General features: G+C 42.3%; 1 protein-coding gene across 7 annotated transcripts in view; it reads right to left on the bottom strand.

The window, feature by feature from the left end:
- Positions 1-18,752, bottom strand: part of LOC140211987 (cytoplasmic polyadenylation element-binding protein 1-like) — a 111,299-nt gene that overhangs the window by 6,473 nt on the left and 86,074 nt on the right. For 6 of the 7 annotated variants that reach the window (XM_072282308.1, XM_072282305.1, XM_072282306.1 and 3 more), the window contains 3 exons: positions 16,396-16,500; positions 15,654-15,790; positions 7,746-7,944 (listed from right to left, as the gene is read on the bottom strand). In XM_072282308.1, the coding sequence (XP_072138409.1) occupies positions 7,746-7,944; positions 15,654-15,790; positions 16,396-16,500 (441 nt within the window). The remainder of the gene's footprint in view (positions 1-7,745; positions 7,945-15,653; positions 15,791-16,395; positions 16,501-18,752) is intronic. The other variant, XM_072282304.1, reaches the window with a different exon arrangement.

Below are 18,752 nucleotides of genomic sequence, written 5' to 3'. Positions count from 1 at the left end.
AATTTGCAGATGGCACCAAGATTTTTTTTTGGGGGGGGGGGGGGGAGGAGAAAGAGAACAGGACATAGTGCACAGTGAGGAAGGCCAAAGCTTGCAGCACGATCTGGACCAGCTGGGAAAGTGGACTGAAGAATGGCAATGGAATTTAATGCAGACAATGATGTAGCATGTTGATAGGACAAACCAGGGTATGACTTGCACATTGAATGCTGGAGCACTGAGATGTGTGGTAAAACAAAGTGATCTGTAAATATAAATCCCAATTCCTTGAAAGTGTTATCACAGGTAGATAGGGTTGTAAAGAGGGCTTCTGCCACAATGGCAATCATAAATCGGGGCATCGAGTATAGTACAGGTGCTCTTGAAGTTGTACAAGACATTACTGAAGTTGAATTTGGAGTACTGTGGGTAATTTTGATCTCTTACAGGTAAGATACCAACAAGCATGAAGGACTGCAGGTAATATTAACAAGGGTGTTGCTGGAACTTGAGAACCCGAGTTACAGGAAAAGGATGAATAGGTTAGGAGTTTATTCCTTTGCATGTAGGTGAGTGAGGGGAGATTTGATATAGGTGTACACAGTGAGGGGGTATAGATAGGGTAAATACAGGTTTCATCCCAAATTCCAAAGATGTACAGCTGGGTTAGAGAGTTGTGGACATGCTATGTCTGAGGCATAGCGACCATGCGGGCTGCCCCAGCACAATCCTGTGACTGTTGGATATTGATGCAAAACAATTTTATATATTATTTTCAATGTATGTGACAAATAAATCTAGCACTTTTGATAAAGTCTTATATACATAGAACACTATGGCACAGAAAACAGGCCATTCGGCCCTTCTAGTCTATGCCAAAACATTCCACTAGTCCCATTGACCTGCATCCAGTCCATAACCCTCCAGACCTCTGCCATCCATGTACCTATCCAGTTTATTCTTAAAATTAAGAGTGAGCCCGCATTTACCATGTCAAATGGCAGCTCGCTCCACACTCCACCACTGAGTGAAGTTCCCCCTAAACCTTTCCCCTTTCACCCTAAAGCCATGTCCTCCTATATGTATCTCTCCTAATCTAAGTGGAAGGAGTCTATTCACATTTACTGTCTATACCCCTCATCATTTTGTAAACCTCTATCAAATCTCCCCTCATTCTTCTACACTCAAGGAATAAAATCCTAACTTGTTCAATCTTTCCCTGTAACTCAACTCCTGAAGACCCGGCAACATACTAGTAAATCTCTGCACTCTTTCAATTTTACTGATATCCTTCCTGTAGTTAGGTGACCAGAACTGTACACAATACCCCAAATTTAGCCTCACCAATGTCTTATACAACCTCCCCATAACATCCCAACTCCTATACTCAATACTTTGATTTATGAATACCAGGATGCCAAAAGCCTTCTTTACAACTGTCTACCTGTGACACCACTTTCAGGGAATTATGTATCTGAACTCCCAGATCCCTTCATTCCTCTGCACTCCTCAGTGCCCTACCATTTACTGTGCATATCCTACCTTGATTTGTCCTTCCAAAATGCAACATCTCTCATTTATCTGCATTAAATTCCATCTGCCACTTTCTGGCCCACCCCTCCAGTTGGTCCAGATCCCTCTGCAAGCTTTGAAAGCCTTCCTCACTGTCAATGCCTCCTATCTTAGTGTCATCAGCAAACTTGCTGATCCAATTTACCAAATTATCTAGATCATTGATATAGACAACAAACAACAATGGTCCCAGCACAGATCCTTGAGGCACACCACTAGTCACGGGCCTCCAGTCTGATAAGCGATCATCCACTACCACTATCTTCTCCCACACAGCCAATTTCGAATCCATGGATACCTAGTGTCTGAATCTTCTGAACTAACCTCCCTTGTGGGAACCTTATCAAAGGCCTTACTAAGAGAATAACAATATATAGACAATAACCACAGCCCTTCCTTTATCAACTTTCTTAGTGACCTCCTCAAAAAACTCTACAAGATTTGTTAAACACAATCTACCACACACAAAGCCATGCTGACTATCCTTAATCAGCCCTTGACTGTCCAAATACTTGTATATCCAATCTCTCAAAACACCTTCCAATAATTTACCTACTACTGATGTCAGGCTCACTGGCCTGTAATTACCTGGTTTACTTTTGGAGCCTTTTTTAAAAATAAATAAATAAATAATATATATATTATCACCACCTCCTCTTTTTTTTAAATTATATATATATATATCTCCTCCTCTTTAATCTCTATATGTTGCTTGACATTGTTGCTTGTTTCCCTTCCATATACACTATGCCAATTTCCTGAGTAAATACTGATGCAAAAAAATTGTTCAAGATCTCTCCCCATCTCATGAAGCTCCACACAGACAACCACTTTGATCTTCTAGGGGGCCAATTTTGTCCCTTACTATCCTTTCACTCTTAATATACTTGTAGAAACCCTTCAGGTTTACCTTCATATTATCTGCCAAAGCAACATCATGTCTTTTTGCCTTCCTGATTTCCTCCTTTAGCATTTTCTTACATTTTCTATACTCTTCAATTAACTAATTTGTTCCTTGTTGCCTATACTTGCTATACACCTCTCTTTTATACCCACTGCTACACAGCAGTCAAGGATGCCTACTGTTCAGTCCCATGACCTCACTTCGGAAAATCGGACCATCAGGCCGTACTGCTCCTCCCGACTTACAAACAGAAACTGAAGCGGGAGGTCACTGTGTCAAAAGTAGTGTTGCGTTGGACGGAGGAAACGGATGAGGCTCTCTGTGACTGCTTTGAATTGGTGGACTGGTTAGTATTCAACGACTCGGCAGCTAACCTCGATGAGTATGCCTCAGCTGTCACGGACTTTATTTGGAAATGCACGGAGGACTTTGTGTCTCGCAAGACGATCCAGGTATTCCTTAACCAGAAACCTTGGATGAATTAGGAGGTCAAGACCCTTTTTAAAAGGCTACAGCTTTTAGGTCCGGGGATACCAGTCGCTACACAGAATCCAGGCACAAACTCCGGAAAGCCATTAAGGGCACCAAAAGGCAATATCAAGCCAAGTTGGAAGCCCAGGCTAGCCAGAGGGATGCCAGTAGACTATGGCAGGGTCTAAATGAGCTCACTGGGCACAAAGAAAAGGCTGGGAATATCAATAACTGTGGCACTTCTTTTCCTGACGAACTTAACGTATTCTACGCAAGATTCGAACAGGAGTGTCCCTCTCCCTCCGGATGAACCAGACCTGATGGCATCGAGATTCATCGTCACTGAGGATGACATTAGAAGGGCCTTCCTGAAGATAAATCCAAAGAGGGCAATGGGCCCAGATGGCATACCAGGATGGGTTCTCTGGGCCTGTGCAAGCGAGTTAGCTGGAGTGTTTGCTGAAATCTTCAACTGCTCCTTGCTTCAGTCTAAGATCCCCTCGTGTTTTAAGGCAGCAACAATAATCCCAGTGCTGAAGAAGAGCAAGGCAGCATGCCTGAATGACTATCGCCCTGTGGCTCTGACAACAATTGCTATGAAGTGCTTCGAGAGACTGGTTATGGCGCACATCAACCACAGCCTACCGGTCAACCTCGACGCTTTGCAATTCACCTACTGAAGCAACAGGTCAACAGCAGATGCCATCTCTCTGGCCCTACAGTCCTCCTTAGAACACCTGAAGAACAACGCATACGTAAGGCTCCTTTTCATTGACTACAGCTCTGCCTTTAACACCATCATTCCAAATAAACTGATTCCTAAGCTCTGGAACTTGGGCCTTAGCACTCAGATCTGCAGCTGGATCTTCAACTTCCTCACAGACAGGACCCAGGCTATAAAAATAGGGGACAAGCTCTCCTCTACAATCACTCTGGGCACCGGTGCCCCGCAAAGCTGTGTCTAGCTATGCCTGCCTCTTTGGTGGTTATGTGTTTTGGCTCTTCCCACTTTCTTCAGACCAAGGGAACTCGCCTGGGCCCTAGCTATGCCTGCCTCTGTTGGTTATGTGGAACAGTCTGTACTCCAAACCTATTCTGGTACTACTCCCCAACTTTTCCTTCCATACATTGACGACTACATTGGTGCTGCTTCCTGCGCCCATGCTGAGCTCGTCAATTTCATCGACTTTACTTCAAACGTCCACCCAGCCTTCAAATTCACAGTCTATCTCAAGACACTTCTCTCCCTTTTCTCCATCTCTCAGTCTCCACCTCTGGAAAGACTGTCCACTGACATCTTCTACAAGCCCACTGACTCTCATAACTACCTCAACTATACCTCTTCCTACCCCGCCACATGCAAAAATGCCACTCCCTATTCCCAGTTCCTCCATCTCCGCTGCATCTGCTCCGAGGATGAGGTTTTCCATTCCAGGACATCTCAAATGTCCTCTTTAAGGATCGTGGTTTCCCTTCTGCTGTCATCAATGATGCTCTCACCTGCATCTCCTCCATTTCCCGCACTTCGGCTCTCACCCCATCCTCCCGCCACCACAACAGGGACAGAGTTCCCCTTGTCCTCACCTACCACCCCACTAGCCTCCGGATCCAACACATTATCCTCCGCAACTTCCGCCACCTTCAACAGGACCCCACCACTAAGCACATCTTTCCCTCTCCACCTTCTGCAGGGATCGGTCCCTCCAGACGGATCTCCCACCTGGCACTTATCCCTGTAAGTGCAAGTGCTACACCTGTCCCCACACCTCCTCTCTTGCCACCATTCAGGGCCCCAAACAGTACTTCCAAGTGAGGCAACACTTCACTTGAGTCTGTTGGGGTCATCTATTGCATCTGGTGCTCCCGGTGCGGCCTCCTCTACATTGGTGAAACCCGACGCAGATTGGGGGACCGCTTCCTCCAGCTCTGTCTGCCAAAACAGACAGGATCTCCCAGTAGCCACCCACTTCAACTCTGCTTCCCACTCCCATTCAGATACGTCCATACATGGCCTCCTCTACTGCCATGAGGATAAACTCAGGGTGGAGGAGCAACACCTCATATACCATCTAGGTAGTCTCCAGCCCCTTGGTATGAACACAAAATCCTCCAACTTCTGGTAATTCCCTCCCCCTATCCCTATGTCATTCTGCCCCTCCCCCAGCTGCCTACCACCTCCCTCATGGTCCCACCTCTTACTACTACCCATTGTTTTCCCCTGTTCTTTCTTCACCTTTCCTGCCTATCACCTCCCTGCCTCCCTTACCCTACCCCCTTTATCTTTCCCCTTACTGGTTTTTCACCTGGAACTGACTAGCCTTCTCCTTCCCACCCTCCCCCCCACCTTCTTTATAGGGCCTCTGCCCCTTCCCCCTACAGTCCTGACGAAGGGTTCCGGCCCGAAATGTCGACTCATCGTTTCCACCAGCGTGTTGTGAGTGAAGCTGTGTACTCAGCCCCCTGCTGTACTCACTGTACACCCATGATTGTGTAGCCAAGTTTTCATCAAACTCAATATACAAGTTTGCTGATGACACAACAATTGTAGGCCACATCTCGGGTAATGATGAGTGAGTACAGAGAGGAAATTAAGAATCTGGTGGCATGGTGTGAAGACAATAACTTATCCCTCAACATCAGCAAGACGAAGGAATTGGTTGTTGACTTCAGAAGGAGTAGTGGACCGCACGACCCAATTTACATCAAAGGTGTGCAAGTGGAACAGGTCAAAAGCTTTAAGTTCCTCGGGGTCAATATCACAAATAACCTGACTTGGTCCAACCAAGCAGAGTTCACTGCCAAGGCGGCCCACCAGCACCTTTACTTCCTGAGAAAACTAAAGAAATTTGGCCTGTCCCCTAAAACCCTCACTAATTTTTATAGATGCACCGTAGAAAGCATCCTTCTAGGGTGCATCACAAGCTGGTATGGAAGTTGTCCTGTCCAAGACCGAAAGAAGCTGCAGAAGATAGTGAACACGGCGCAGCACATCACACAAACCAATCTTCTGTCCGTGGACTCACTTTACACTACTGTCAGAGCAGTGCTGCCAGGATAATCAAGGCCACAACCCACCCAGCCAACACACTTTCCATCCCTCTTCCCGCCAGGAGAAGGCTCAGGAGCTTAAAGACTCGTATGGCCAGATTTGGGAACAGCTCCTTTCCAACTGTGATAAGACTGCTGAACGGATCCTGACCCGGATCTGAGCCGTACCCTCCAAGTATCCAGACCTGTCTGTTTTTTTTTTTTTTTTTTTTTTGCACTACCTTACTTTCCATTTTTTATTTTCCATTTATGATTTATAATTTAAATTTTTAATATTTACTAATTTTTACTATTTTTATTTTTAATATTTAATTTGCAATCCAGGGAGCAGGAAGCACAGAATCAAGTATTGTTGTGATGATTGTATGTTCTAGTATCAATTGTTTGGCAACAAAGTATAGTATTTTTCATAACCAGATCGCCAATATCCCTTGAAAACCAAGGTTTCCTATGCCTGTTAACTTTGCCTTTAATCCTGGCAGGAACATGCAAACTCTGCACTCATAATTTTGCCTTTGAAAGCCTTCCACATACTGAACACATCCTTGCCAGAAAACAACTTATCCCAATCCACTCTTCTTAGATCCTTTCATTTCCACAAAATTGGCCCTTCTCCAATTTAGGATTTTAACTCAAGGAACCAGACCTATCCTTATCCATTAACTTGAAACTAATGACATTATTGTCACTGGACCCAAAATGTTCGCCTACACATACTTCTGTCACCTGACCTGTCTGGTTCCCTAATAGGAGATCAAGTATTGATCCATGCAAGCTTTGACCCTACCCACAAGGTCAGGCAAGACTAAAACTAGAGGTCATAGGTTTAGTGTAAAGGCAAAATAGAAGGGGAATCTGAAGGGAAACTTCACTTAGAAGGTGGTGTAAGTGTGGAATGAGCTGCCAGAGTTTTTGGATAGGTAAACACATGGTTGGAGTATGAGTGATATAGTCCAGATGTAGGTTGAAAGAACTAGGCAGAACTAAAACAGATTAGCGCAGACTAGATAGGCTGGAGGGCCTGTTTCTACACTATTGCTCTATGACTGACAAGTTCACAGGTTTTAGTTTTGAGGAAGCCTTTTTTTTTTAAATATAAAAGTTGCATTAGACTAATTTGTCTCCATTTCCTCATTTTTCCTTCACTTTAGTGGAATGATGCAACACCTATGCCAGCTTTGCAGTTCCTTAACTATAAACCCCTTTCATCTGGACACTTCCCTAAAACACTTTTCCAGGGAATATGACCATCTTAATTTTAGCTCAATTCATTCAAGTTCCTTGGAATGTGTAAAGTGCTATCTGCTTTTGCTAATTATTTTTTGAATGACATTAAGTTTAAAAATAAACCAACATCTAACAGTTAAAACAAATCTATTATACACAACCCATAATTTAGACTCAATTAGACTAAACAACAATGTCCTTCGGATACATGTATACAATGTTGGCAAGAATGCCAAGAGCACAAATTAGTTGTTAGTTCAATTATGGTAACGTGCAAGGAATCCAAAATTTCTTTTGCAGCTTGTATGATTAACAGACCCAAATTTGTGAAAGATAACATACCTGTAAGTAAAATGCTCAGACTGAAGCAGAAAAAAACTATACCAATTTAACAGCAAACTTGAACATCACTAAAAACATCAGCACCAATAAATCTTAAAAGATCACATCACTGAAACAATATTTCAATTTCCAACTGGTGTGCAGAGACCAATTTAAAATGAGATACATCAGAATACACTGGGAACACCCAGTAGAAACATACCAATTGGATACTTGTGCTTGTCCGTATCAATACCAGCATATACCACTCCACCAAATAAGTCATTCATGATTGCTGCCAGGGCCTCTGCATTCAACATTCCATGCAATGCTCCAACAAAAACAGTTTTACTGGGATCCAGGCGCTGGGATGGGCTGTGAACAAAATTGCTGTCAGAAAGGACCCAAGGTATGACCTGCACCTGCAAAATTTTAAAGAGCAGAGAGCAAAGGTTTACAGTTTTCAACTGCCTTTCAAAACCGTCTCTTATCCTTTAAACTGATACAGAGATTAATAAGACTAGCCAAATTACAGATGGAATAAAGGAAATTGCTACCATGTTTTTGCTACATTCCTCTTTGGCACATACAGAAAACTGAGGTGGTGATAGGAGCTACAGGGAGGTAGTCACCCCCACATTGCAGGAGGCAAGTACCCAAGTGACTGTCAGGAAAGGGACAGGAAGTGAACAGCCACTGCAGAACACCCTGTGGTCCTTCCTCTAAAGTATACTGCTTTGGATCACTGCATGTGCATGCATGAAGAAATGACCTAAAGGGGGAGCCACATCGACTGGGGGATGGGCAGGGGGTGGAGAAGGGAAGTAGAGGACTGTAGTAGTTACACTACTTGAAATCCATGGCAGGTGATGGGACTTGGTTGCAGCTAACAGGCTGGGTATCAAAACATTAGGGATGCAGTATCAGAAAGGATAGCAAACACAGTACTCAAGGTGTTTATCTAAAAGCATGTAGTACAAGAAATAAGCTGGATGATCTTGCACTATTACAGATTGCCAGGTATGATGTGGCCATCACTGAATCGTGGCTAAAGGATATTTGTAGTTGGGAGCTGAATGTCCAAGGTTACAGGTTGTATCGGAGGGTTAGGAAGGTAGGCATGGGGGGGTGGGGGGGGGGTGTGGCTCTGCTGGTAAAGAATGGCGCCAAATCAGCAGAAAGACGTGACATAGGATTGGAAGATGTTGAACCCTTGGGGGTTGAGTTAAGAAACTGCAAGGATAAAAGGACACTGATGGCAGTTATATACAGGCCTCCCAACAGTGGCTGGGAGGTGGACCACAGATTACAACAGGAAATAGCAAAAAGAGTCAAAAGGCAATGTTATGGTAGTCATGGAAGATTTTAACACGCAGGTCAATTGGGAAAATCAGGTTGGTAATGGATCGAGAGTTCGTTGAATCCTTTAAGAGATAGCTTTTCAAAGCAGCTTATTGTTTAGAAGATCAACTAAACTAGATTAGGTGTTATGCAATGAACCAGAGACAATTAGGGGGCTTTAGGAACCAATGATCACAATATGATTTGAGTTCAAATTGAAACCTGATAGGGAGAAAGTAAAGTGTGATGTAGCCGTATTTCAGTGGATTAAGGGAAATTAGTGGTATGAGAGAGGATTAGCCAAAGTAAATTGGAAGGAGCTGCTGGCAGGGATGTCAGCAGAGCAGCAATGGTGTTCATTTCTGGGGAAAAATGAGGAAGGTGCAGGACATATATATTCCAAAAATGAAGAAAAACTCAAATGGTAAAATAGTACAACCATGGCTGACAAGGGAAGTCAAGGCTACTGTAAAAGCATGAGAAGGAGATAAAAAGCAAAAATTAGTAGAAAGATAGAAGATTGGGAAGTTTAAAAAACCTACTGGGAGCAACTCAAATAATTGATAGGGAAAAGATGAAATATGAAAGCAAGCTAGCAAATAATATCAAAGTGGATAGTAAAAGCTTTTTCAATGTTAAAAGGAGAAATGGGAGTGGATATAGGACCTTTAGAAAATGAGGCAGGAGAAATAATAATGGGGACAAGGAGATAGCTGATGAACTAAATGAGTATTTTGTATCAGTCTTCACTGTGGAAGACACTAGCAATATGTCTGATGTTGTAGTGTGTAAAGGAAGAGAAGTGGGCGCAGTTACTGTTACAAGGGAGAAAGTACTCAAAAAGCTGTAAGACTTAAAAGTGCACAAGTCTCCCAGACCAGATGAACTGCATCCTAGGGTTCTGAAAGTGGTAGCGTTAGTGATTGTGGTGGTATTAAAAATGATCTTTCAAAAGATCACTGGACTCGGGCATGGTACCAGAGGACTAGAAAATTGCAAATGTCACTTCACTCTAAGGAAGACAGCAGAGAGGAAATGATAGACCATTTAGCCTGACCTCAGTGGTTGGAAAGATGTTAGAATCAATTGTTAAGGATGAGGTGACGGAGTACTTGGTGACACAGGACAAGAAAGGTAGTACAAAGTCAACATGGTTTCTCCATGGAAAATCCTGCCTGATGAACCTGTTGGAATTCTTTGAACAGATTACAAGTAGGATAAAGGGGATGCAGTGGATGTTGTATATTTGGACTTTCAGAAGGCCTTTGACAAGGTGCCACACATGAAGCTGCTTACCAAGTTATGATCCTATGGTATTACAGGAAAGTTACTAACATGGTTAAAACATTGGCTGATTGGTAGGACACAGCAAGTGGGAATAAAAGGATCCTTTTCTGGTTGGCTGCCAGTGACTAGTGGTGTTCCACAAGGGTGGGTGTTGGGACCACTTCTCTTTATGCTATATACAAATGATTTAGATGATGGAATAGATGGCTTTGTATCATCTGCAAACTTGGCAATAAAGACTGGTGGAGGGGCAGGTAGTGTTGAAGAACAGGTAGGATGCAGAAGTTAAAAGTAGGAGAATGGGCAAGAAAGTGGAAAATGAAATACAATGTTAGAAAATGCATGGTCATGCACTTTGATAGTAGAAATAAATATGCAGACTATTTTCTAAACAGGGAGAAAATCCAGGAATCTGAGATACAGAGGGACTTGAAAGACCTTGTGCAGAACACCCTGAAGATTAACTTGCAGCTTGAGTTGGTGGTGAGGAAGGTAAATGCCACTCATTTCAAGAGGTCTAGAATACAAGAGCAAGGATGTGATGCTGAGGCTTTATAGCAGCACTGGTGAAGCCTCACCTTGAGGTATTGTGAACAATTTTGGGTCCCTCATCTTAGAAGCAATGTGCTGGCATTGGAGGGGGTCCAGAGGAGGCTCACAAGGATAATTACAGGAATGAAAGGGTTATCATATGAGGAACGTTTGATGGCTCTGGGTCTGTACTTGCTGAAATGCAGAAGGATGGTTGGGGGTGGGGGGGGGGGGGGGGAGATCTCACTGAAACCTTTCAATGTTGAAAGGCCTAGACAAAGTAGATATGGAAAGGATGTTTCCCATAATGGGAGAGTCTAGAATAAGAGGGCACAGCATCAGGATAGAGGGGTGTCCATTCAAAAAGATGGAGAAATTTCTTTAGCCAGAGGGTGGTGAATTTGTGGAATTTGTTGCCACATGCAGCTGTGGAGGCCAGGTCACGGGTGCATTTAGGCAGAGGTTGATAGGTTCTTGACTGGACACGGCAAAGGTTACAGGGAGAAGTCTGGGAACTGGGGTTGAGGTGGTGGTGAGAGAGGGGGAAAAAGGGATCAGCCATAATTGAATGGCAGAGCAGACTCAATGGGCCAGATGGCCCAATTCTGCTCCCGTATCTTCTAGTCTTATATGGGATTACATAGAGCAGACACGAGCTTCTATGGACGCATGTCGCCTCTCAGGTGCCAGGGTCAAGGATTTCTTGGATTGGGTCCACAGCAATCAAAAAGGGGAAACTGAACAGCCAGAAATCTTTATACATACTAGCACAAATGACAGGCAGAAAAAAAAAAGGAGGTAGTCCTGAAGAGAGAATTTAGGGAGCTAGGTAGAAAGCCAAGTAGGACCACCAAGATAGTAATCTCTGGATTGTTGCCTGTGCCAAACAGCAGTGACGGCAAAAATAGTACAATTTAGCAGATGAATGCATGGCTGAGAAACTGGTGCAGAAGGTAGGCTTTCAGATTTCTTGATCATTAGGATCTTTTCTGGGGAAGATATCACCTATACAAAAGGGACAGGATACACCTGAACCTAAGGGGGACCAACATCTTTATGGGCAGGTTTGCTAAAACTGTTGGGGAGGGTTTCAACTCATTTGGCATAAGGATAGGAACCAGAATAGAGCAATTAGTATAAATTGTGTAATGACAGGAAGGACAGTCAGATGATAGGACAAAATTACAATCAGTGGGATTAGTTGCAGTGTAACAGGGGACCAAATTGAAAAGGATGACAATACAGGACTGAAGGTGTTATATTTGAATGCATGCAGCTTATGGAATATGATCTTGTAGCGTGGTTAGAGATCAGCAGGTATGACTATGGGTGTCTCAGTCATGGCTAAAAGGTTATGGTTGGAAGCTTAACATTCAATGTATCAAAGGATAGGAAAAAGGGGTAGGGCAACTCAGTTGGTAAAAATTTAAATCAAATCTTTAGAAAGGTGACCAAGATAAAAGTCATTGTGGGTAGAGTTAAGGAATTACAAAGGTAAAAAAGACCTTAATGGCAGTTATACACAGAACTCCAAATAGTAGCCAGGATGAGGGCTACAATTTACACTAGGAGATAGAAAATGCACGTCAAAAGGGCAATGTTGTGATAGTCACAGGGAAAATTCCGATATGCAGGTAGACTGGGTGGGGGTGGGGGCGTGCAGAAATCAGATCAGCTGATTTTGGATTCAAAGAGAATTTATGAGATGGCTCTTTAAAACAGCTTGTGGTTGAACCAACTAGGGGATCAATACTCTCCATTGGCTGTTGTGCAATAAACTGGATTTGATTAGGGAGTTAAGGTAAAGGAACCCTTAGGAGGCAGTGATCACAATTTGATAGAATTCACCCTGCAAATTTGAGAAGGAGACACTACAGTCAGATGTATCAGTATATGCTGGAGTAAACAGAAGTACAGATACACGAGAGACTAGCTGACCAAAGCTGATTGGAAGGGGACACTAGCAGGGATGGCAGTAGTATAGTAATGGCTAGAGATTCTGGGGGCAATTTGGAAGGATAGACACATACCAAAGTAGTTGTATTCTAAAGGCAGGATAATAAAACCATGGCTATTAAGGGAAGCCAAAGCCAACATGAAAGCAGAAGTGAGGGCATAAAATAGAGCAAAAATTTGTGGGACATTAGAGGTTTGGGAAACTTTAAAAACAACAGAAAGAAACTGAAAAGCTATCAGGGCAAAAGAAAAAAAAATGAAGGTAAGCTAGCCAATAAAATCCAAGGATTTTTAAACACAAACAACAGGAATTCTGCAGATGCTGGAAATTCAAGCAACACACAAAGTTGCTGGTGAACGCAGCAGGCCAGGCAGCATCTGTAGGAAAAGGTGCAGTCGACATTTCAGGCCGAGACAATTCCCCCCCCCCCCCCCCCCCCGATACAAAGAGTAGAAGCAAGAGTAGATATTGAACTGCTGGAAATTGACGATGTAAGAGGTAGTAATGGAGGACAAGAAGTGGCAGATGAACGCAAGTATATTGCATCAGTCTTCACTATGGAAGACACCAGCAGTATGCCACAGACTCAAGAATGCCAGGGTAAGTAGTGAGTGCAGTTGCTGTTACTAGGGAGAAGTTGCTTGGGAAGTTTAAAGATTTGAGGAAGATAAGCCACCTAGACCAGATGGATCATACCCCAGGTTTCTGAGAGGTAGCTGAAGAGATTGTGGAGGCATTAGTAATGATTTTCCAAGAATCGCTAGATTCTGGCATGGCTCCAGAGGACAGGAAATTTGCAAATGTCACCACTCTTCGAGAGAAGAGGCAGAAGAAAATAAGCTAGTTAGCCTGACCTCAGCAGATGGAAAGATAGAGTTGATTAGTAGGGATGAGGTTTTGGGGTACTTGGAGGCTCATGGTAAAATAGCCAAAGTCCTCAAGGGAAAAATCTTGCCTGAACAACCTGTTAGAATTGAGGAAATAGCAAGATAGATAAAGAATCAGTGGATGTGATGTACTTGGATTTTCAGAAGGCCTCTGACAAAGTACTGCATATGAGGATGCTTAGCAAAATAAGAGCCTATGGTATTACAGGAAAGATACTACACAGAGCATTGGTTGATCGGCAGGAGGCGAAGATGGGAATAAAGGGAGCCTTTTCTGATTGGTTGCTCATGACTAGTGGTATCCTGCAGGGTCAGTGTGGGGACCACTTTTTTACATTGTATGTTAATGATTTGGACAACAGAACTGATGGCTTTGTGGCCTGCACTGTGAATGAAATAAAGATAAATGAGGAGCAGGTAGTGTTGAGGAAGTAGGGAGGCTACAGGACTTAGTTTAGGAGAAAGGGCAAAAAGGTGCGAGCTGGAGTACAATGTCAGGAAGTTTATGGTAATATGCTTTGGTAGAAGGGATACAAGTTTAGTTTGTTTTCTAAATGGGGAGAACATTCAAAAAACTCCAAGGTGCAAAGGGACTTATAGTCCTTGTGTAGGATCCCCTAAAGATCAACTTGCAAGTTGTGCTAGCAGTGAAGGAGGTAAGTGCAATGTGAGCATTTTGAGACTAGAATATAAAAACAAGGATGCAATGTTGATGCTATACAAAGCACTGGTAAGGCCTCACTTGGGAGCATGAACAGGTTTGGGCTCTTGTCTAGGAAAGGATGTGCTGACATTGGAGAAGGTTCAGAGGTTTATGAAATTATTTCAGGAATGAAAGACTTATTGAGGAGCGTTTGATGGCCCCGGGCCCATACTCTTTGGAATTTAGAAGAATGAGGGGGAATTTCATTAAAACCTAAAGAATGCTTTTAAAGGCCTAGATCAAATAGATGTGGAGAGGATGTTTTCTACAGTGAAGGAGTCGAGGACCAGAAGCACAACCTCAAAATAGAGGGACATCTAATTTAGAATGTAGGTTACAGGAATTTCTTTAGCCAGAATGCAGTACATCTGGAATTCACTGGAGGCCAGGTCATGGCATGTATTTAAGATAGAGGTTGATAGGTTCTTGATTAATCAGGGCATGAAGGGGTTACAGGGAGAAGGCAGGAGAATAGGGTTGAGGGGAAATGGATCAGCTATGGCCAAATGGCAGAGCAGACTCGATGGCCCAAATGGCCTAATTCTGCTTCTGGGCCTTTATGGTCTTATAAAACTGATTCAACATAAACATGATTTCTGGTTCCCCATGCAAACCAGCTTGTGTCCTTGCTCAGCTACGAACCATCATTTAGGGCTTCGAGTGAACAGTATACCAGAGGGTGGAATCCCTGATTCTCTGTTTAGGAATGCAGCTCCAATTCTTAATCTGGGGAGATAATGGGAGTGCCACTGTCAATTAATGCCCCACACCTACAGGATGGTCTGCAAAACACCCCTAGCCACTATTTTTCCTCCCCTATCCACTGCTACTGACTAAACCCCAGCCAAACTGTTTCCTCTTCTTGACTCCTCAGATCCAAGTGTAGCACTTGGACAGATGGCCTGGGTAAAAACAATGTACAAATTTCCTCAAAACAGCAAATTAGAAACTTAAAATGTTACTACTGACTGATCAAGAGCAGCCACAAATGACAAAGCATACTCACTTTAGGAACAACTTCCCCTCTGCCAGTAATCCAAGCAGTCTATTAACATTACCTTGTTATTCCTTTTGTACCATTTTTATTTATAGATTTGTCATTGCACTGCAATGCTGCTGCAAAATAATTTATCACATGTTGTGATAATAATCTGATTCTGATAGTAAAACATTTATCAACATATTTCTCCCAGGTCAATGAGAAATAATCTCAGTTGAAAGTAAATTCCAGAGCCTTTTGGAGCAGACTGCAAATTTGGCCACTTTTATAAAAGATCAAATTACCATTCAGTACTCAGCCAACTTTTAGCATTGCTTACTATTACTATGCAATTGTAGGTCAAACCATTGTGTACACTGTAGGCAAAACTAATTTTCCAAAGACAAATTAGTAAAAACAGATTTAAACACCAACACCCAAAATACCTCTTTGCAGCGCATCCTGCGACTTGACATCTTGAAATAATATTCACTTGCACCATCATTACTCATAAGATCATGTGTGCAAGATTGCAGTAACGCACGCACAGACTTCTCGGATTCAAAAACCAAGTAGACATAACCTATCAATGAAAGAGTTAACCAATTTAGTCAATTTTAAGTTCTTGCATTGGGAAATAGAAGAGCTTAAGATAGTGCACCTTGTTAACCCACAAAGCAAAAACCAGACAAGAAATTACAAATAAGTTCATGCACAAAAAGATGCATGAATTTGTATTTTGAAACTGGGTTTCAATACCCTAAAATGCACTTGAAATAAATGCATTAGAAGCTATGCTATTCGGGTATACATTTAGCAAGTTAGTACAAAAGAAACCAGACTTGTTAGTTTCTGCAAGTGTCAGTCAGGTTAACTGAGTTTCATGCAAAACACCATTTTCATATTAGCCTGTAAAATTGAGTCTTATACAGATAGTAGTTCATTTCCACATTACAAATCAAGGCTAAAAAAAATGTACTGGTGTGCTTTAAATTTAAATTAAAATAGCTTTTGCTACAAGATTGATTGTTTTAACCCATGAAGGCTTAAATGCCTTTACTCACTATACAAGGTGGCTTGGCATCCGTTGTACCTGCATGCATACCAGTGCTCTGACCCACAACCGTAGTGATGATGTGTTCACATCAGAACAGGTAAAATGTCCTACCATATCTTAGTTCTCATTACCTTTTGGCATATTACCTTTGGGGGGGCATCGAGGGTGCTTGCCATCCTTACCCGGCCATTCCACACTCAGTGAACCAAATACTCTGAAAGTATTTATCAGTCCCACTAAGGATAAAAGAAACCATTAGAAACCACAAATGAAATTCTGCCACGTCATGACAAACCCAAAAGCACAAGCCACAAAAGGTCTAACATCTTAGTGATCGCAACAAGATGGTCATAACCTCCAATTTAGAAGTTCTCTTCGCGTTCACAATTTTGACAAAAAAACATTTGCTTGAGACCAACATTTGGTGAACACTAGAAACACAACATTCTTAGAGCAGAACCAGGTATTAGTTTCAATCACTGACTCACCCAAGATTAATTGCAAGCTTCTAGGTCAAAAATCAACAAATTTTACTTTAATTCTTAGTCTTCAAAATTTAGCTTGCTCAAGATATCTGCCAGTGCCCAACTGGGGTGAACAAAGGATGTTTGCTCTATCTTTGCGTCTGAATCACTATTGGACAAAGTCATTTTGATCAAGATGTTACATGAATGCCTTAAATGAACTGTTTAGAGTGCAGGATACTCATTCTGTGTTTAAAAACACCAACCCAAAAATACATCACCAAAATTTAGGATTATACATGTAGTCCATGAATCATTTGCCCAGTGTGGAAAATAGTACTATTTCCTTCTCCTTCACCCCTCCACCATTCTATGTTTTCAGGAATACTTTGCATATCACTAAATACTACATTCAAGAGGAAGATTTATTTGAGAGAAAGCACAGAATAGGCCCTTCCAGACCTTCACCACCCAGCAACCCCTATTTTAATCCTAGCCTGATCAGAGCACAATTTATAATAACCAATTAACTACTAACCAGTAGGTCTTTGGACTGTGGGAGGAAACTAGAGCACCCAGAGGAAACCCACATTCATGGGGAGAAAGTATAAACTCGTTACAGGCAATGGCATGAATTGAACTCAGGTTCCTTATACCGTAAAGCATCGTGCTAACCACTATACCACTGTGTGCCGACCCTCAAAGTGTTAAGGTAATCAAGTTGATAAGGTGCCTAAATTACATGGTAACCAAGGGCAAAGTTGTGAGCAAAGTGGAGTGCAAATTGTAATTTTACCTTTAAGACAAGACAGCAGTTTTAGAAATGTGAATGAAATATTGGATATTTCATATTACTGATAGCCCAAATTACTTATATTCAAATCAGTATTGTTTCATTGGTTTTGAGATGAAGGTTTGACAATTCTTGTGGTCATTTTGTGTATAATTAATCTGAATTACACATTTAAGAATAGAAAATTACTAACTGGAATGCAATGCCTGATGACAAGATCATAGCCATCTGGGATTTAGAAATAAATTAGTGTTTTAATGACTGCAGGCCTTTAGGGTAGCAAGACAGTTAAGAGGAACCAATATCATGTTAAACATTTATACAGCTAGTCTGAACTCGTGCAAATGGCATCTTCTGTGCCATTATTTTTTGCAGCAATAGAGAAGGATATTGAATCATGTAAGGTAAGGTAAACAAGTAGGGAAGTTATGGAAACTATGACAATTAAAGAGGAAGCACTGGTGCTTTTAAGGAATATAAAAGTGGCTAGTCTCCGGGTCCTGACAGGATATTCCCTAGGACCTTGAGGGAAGTTAGTGTAGAAATAGCAGGGGCTCTGACAGAAATATTTCAAATGTCATTAGAAATGGGGATGGTGCCGGAGGATTGGCGTATTGCTCATGTTGTTCCATTGTTTAAAAAAGGTTCTAAGAGTAAGCCGAGCAATTATCCACCTGCAAGTTTGACGTCAATGGTGGGTAAATTAATGGAAAGTATTCTTAGAGATGGCATATATAATTATCTGGATAGACAGGGTCCAATTAGGAACAGTCAACATGGATTTGTGTGTGGAAGGTAATGTTTGACAAATCTATTTTTTTTTTGGGGAAGAGGTTTCTAGGAAAGTTGATGAGGGTAAAGCAGTGGATGTTGCCTATATGGACTTCAGTAAGGCCTTTGACAAGGTTCCACATGGAAGGTTAGTTAGGAAGGTTCAATCATGAGGTATTAATATTGTAGTAAAATGGATTCAGCAGAGGCTGGATGGGAGATGCCAGAGAGTAGCAGTGAATAACTTTGTCAGGTTGGAGGCCGGTGACTAGTGGTGTGCCTCAGGGATCTGTACTGGGTCCAATGTTGTTTGTCATATACAGTAATGATCTGGATGAGTATGCAGATGATACTAAGATAGGTGGCGGTGTGGATAATGAAGCACGTTTTCAAAGCTTGCAGAGAGATTTAGGCCAGTTCGAAGAGTGGGCTGAAAGAAGGCAGATGGATGTAAGGTGCT

Source organism: Mobula birostris, chromosome 18 (assembly GCF_030028105.1).
Source record: "Mobula birostris isolate sMobBir1 chromosome 18, sMobBir1.hap1, whole genome shotgun sequence".
Lineage (NCBI taxonomy): Eukaryota > Metazoa > Chordata > Chondrichthyes > Myliobatiformes > Myliobatidae > Mobula > Mobula birostris.
Note: the sequence above shows the minus strand (reverse complement) of the source record. Positions and strands in the feature narration are given on the sequence as shown.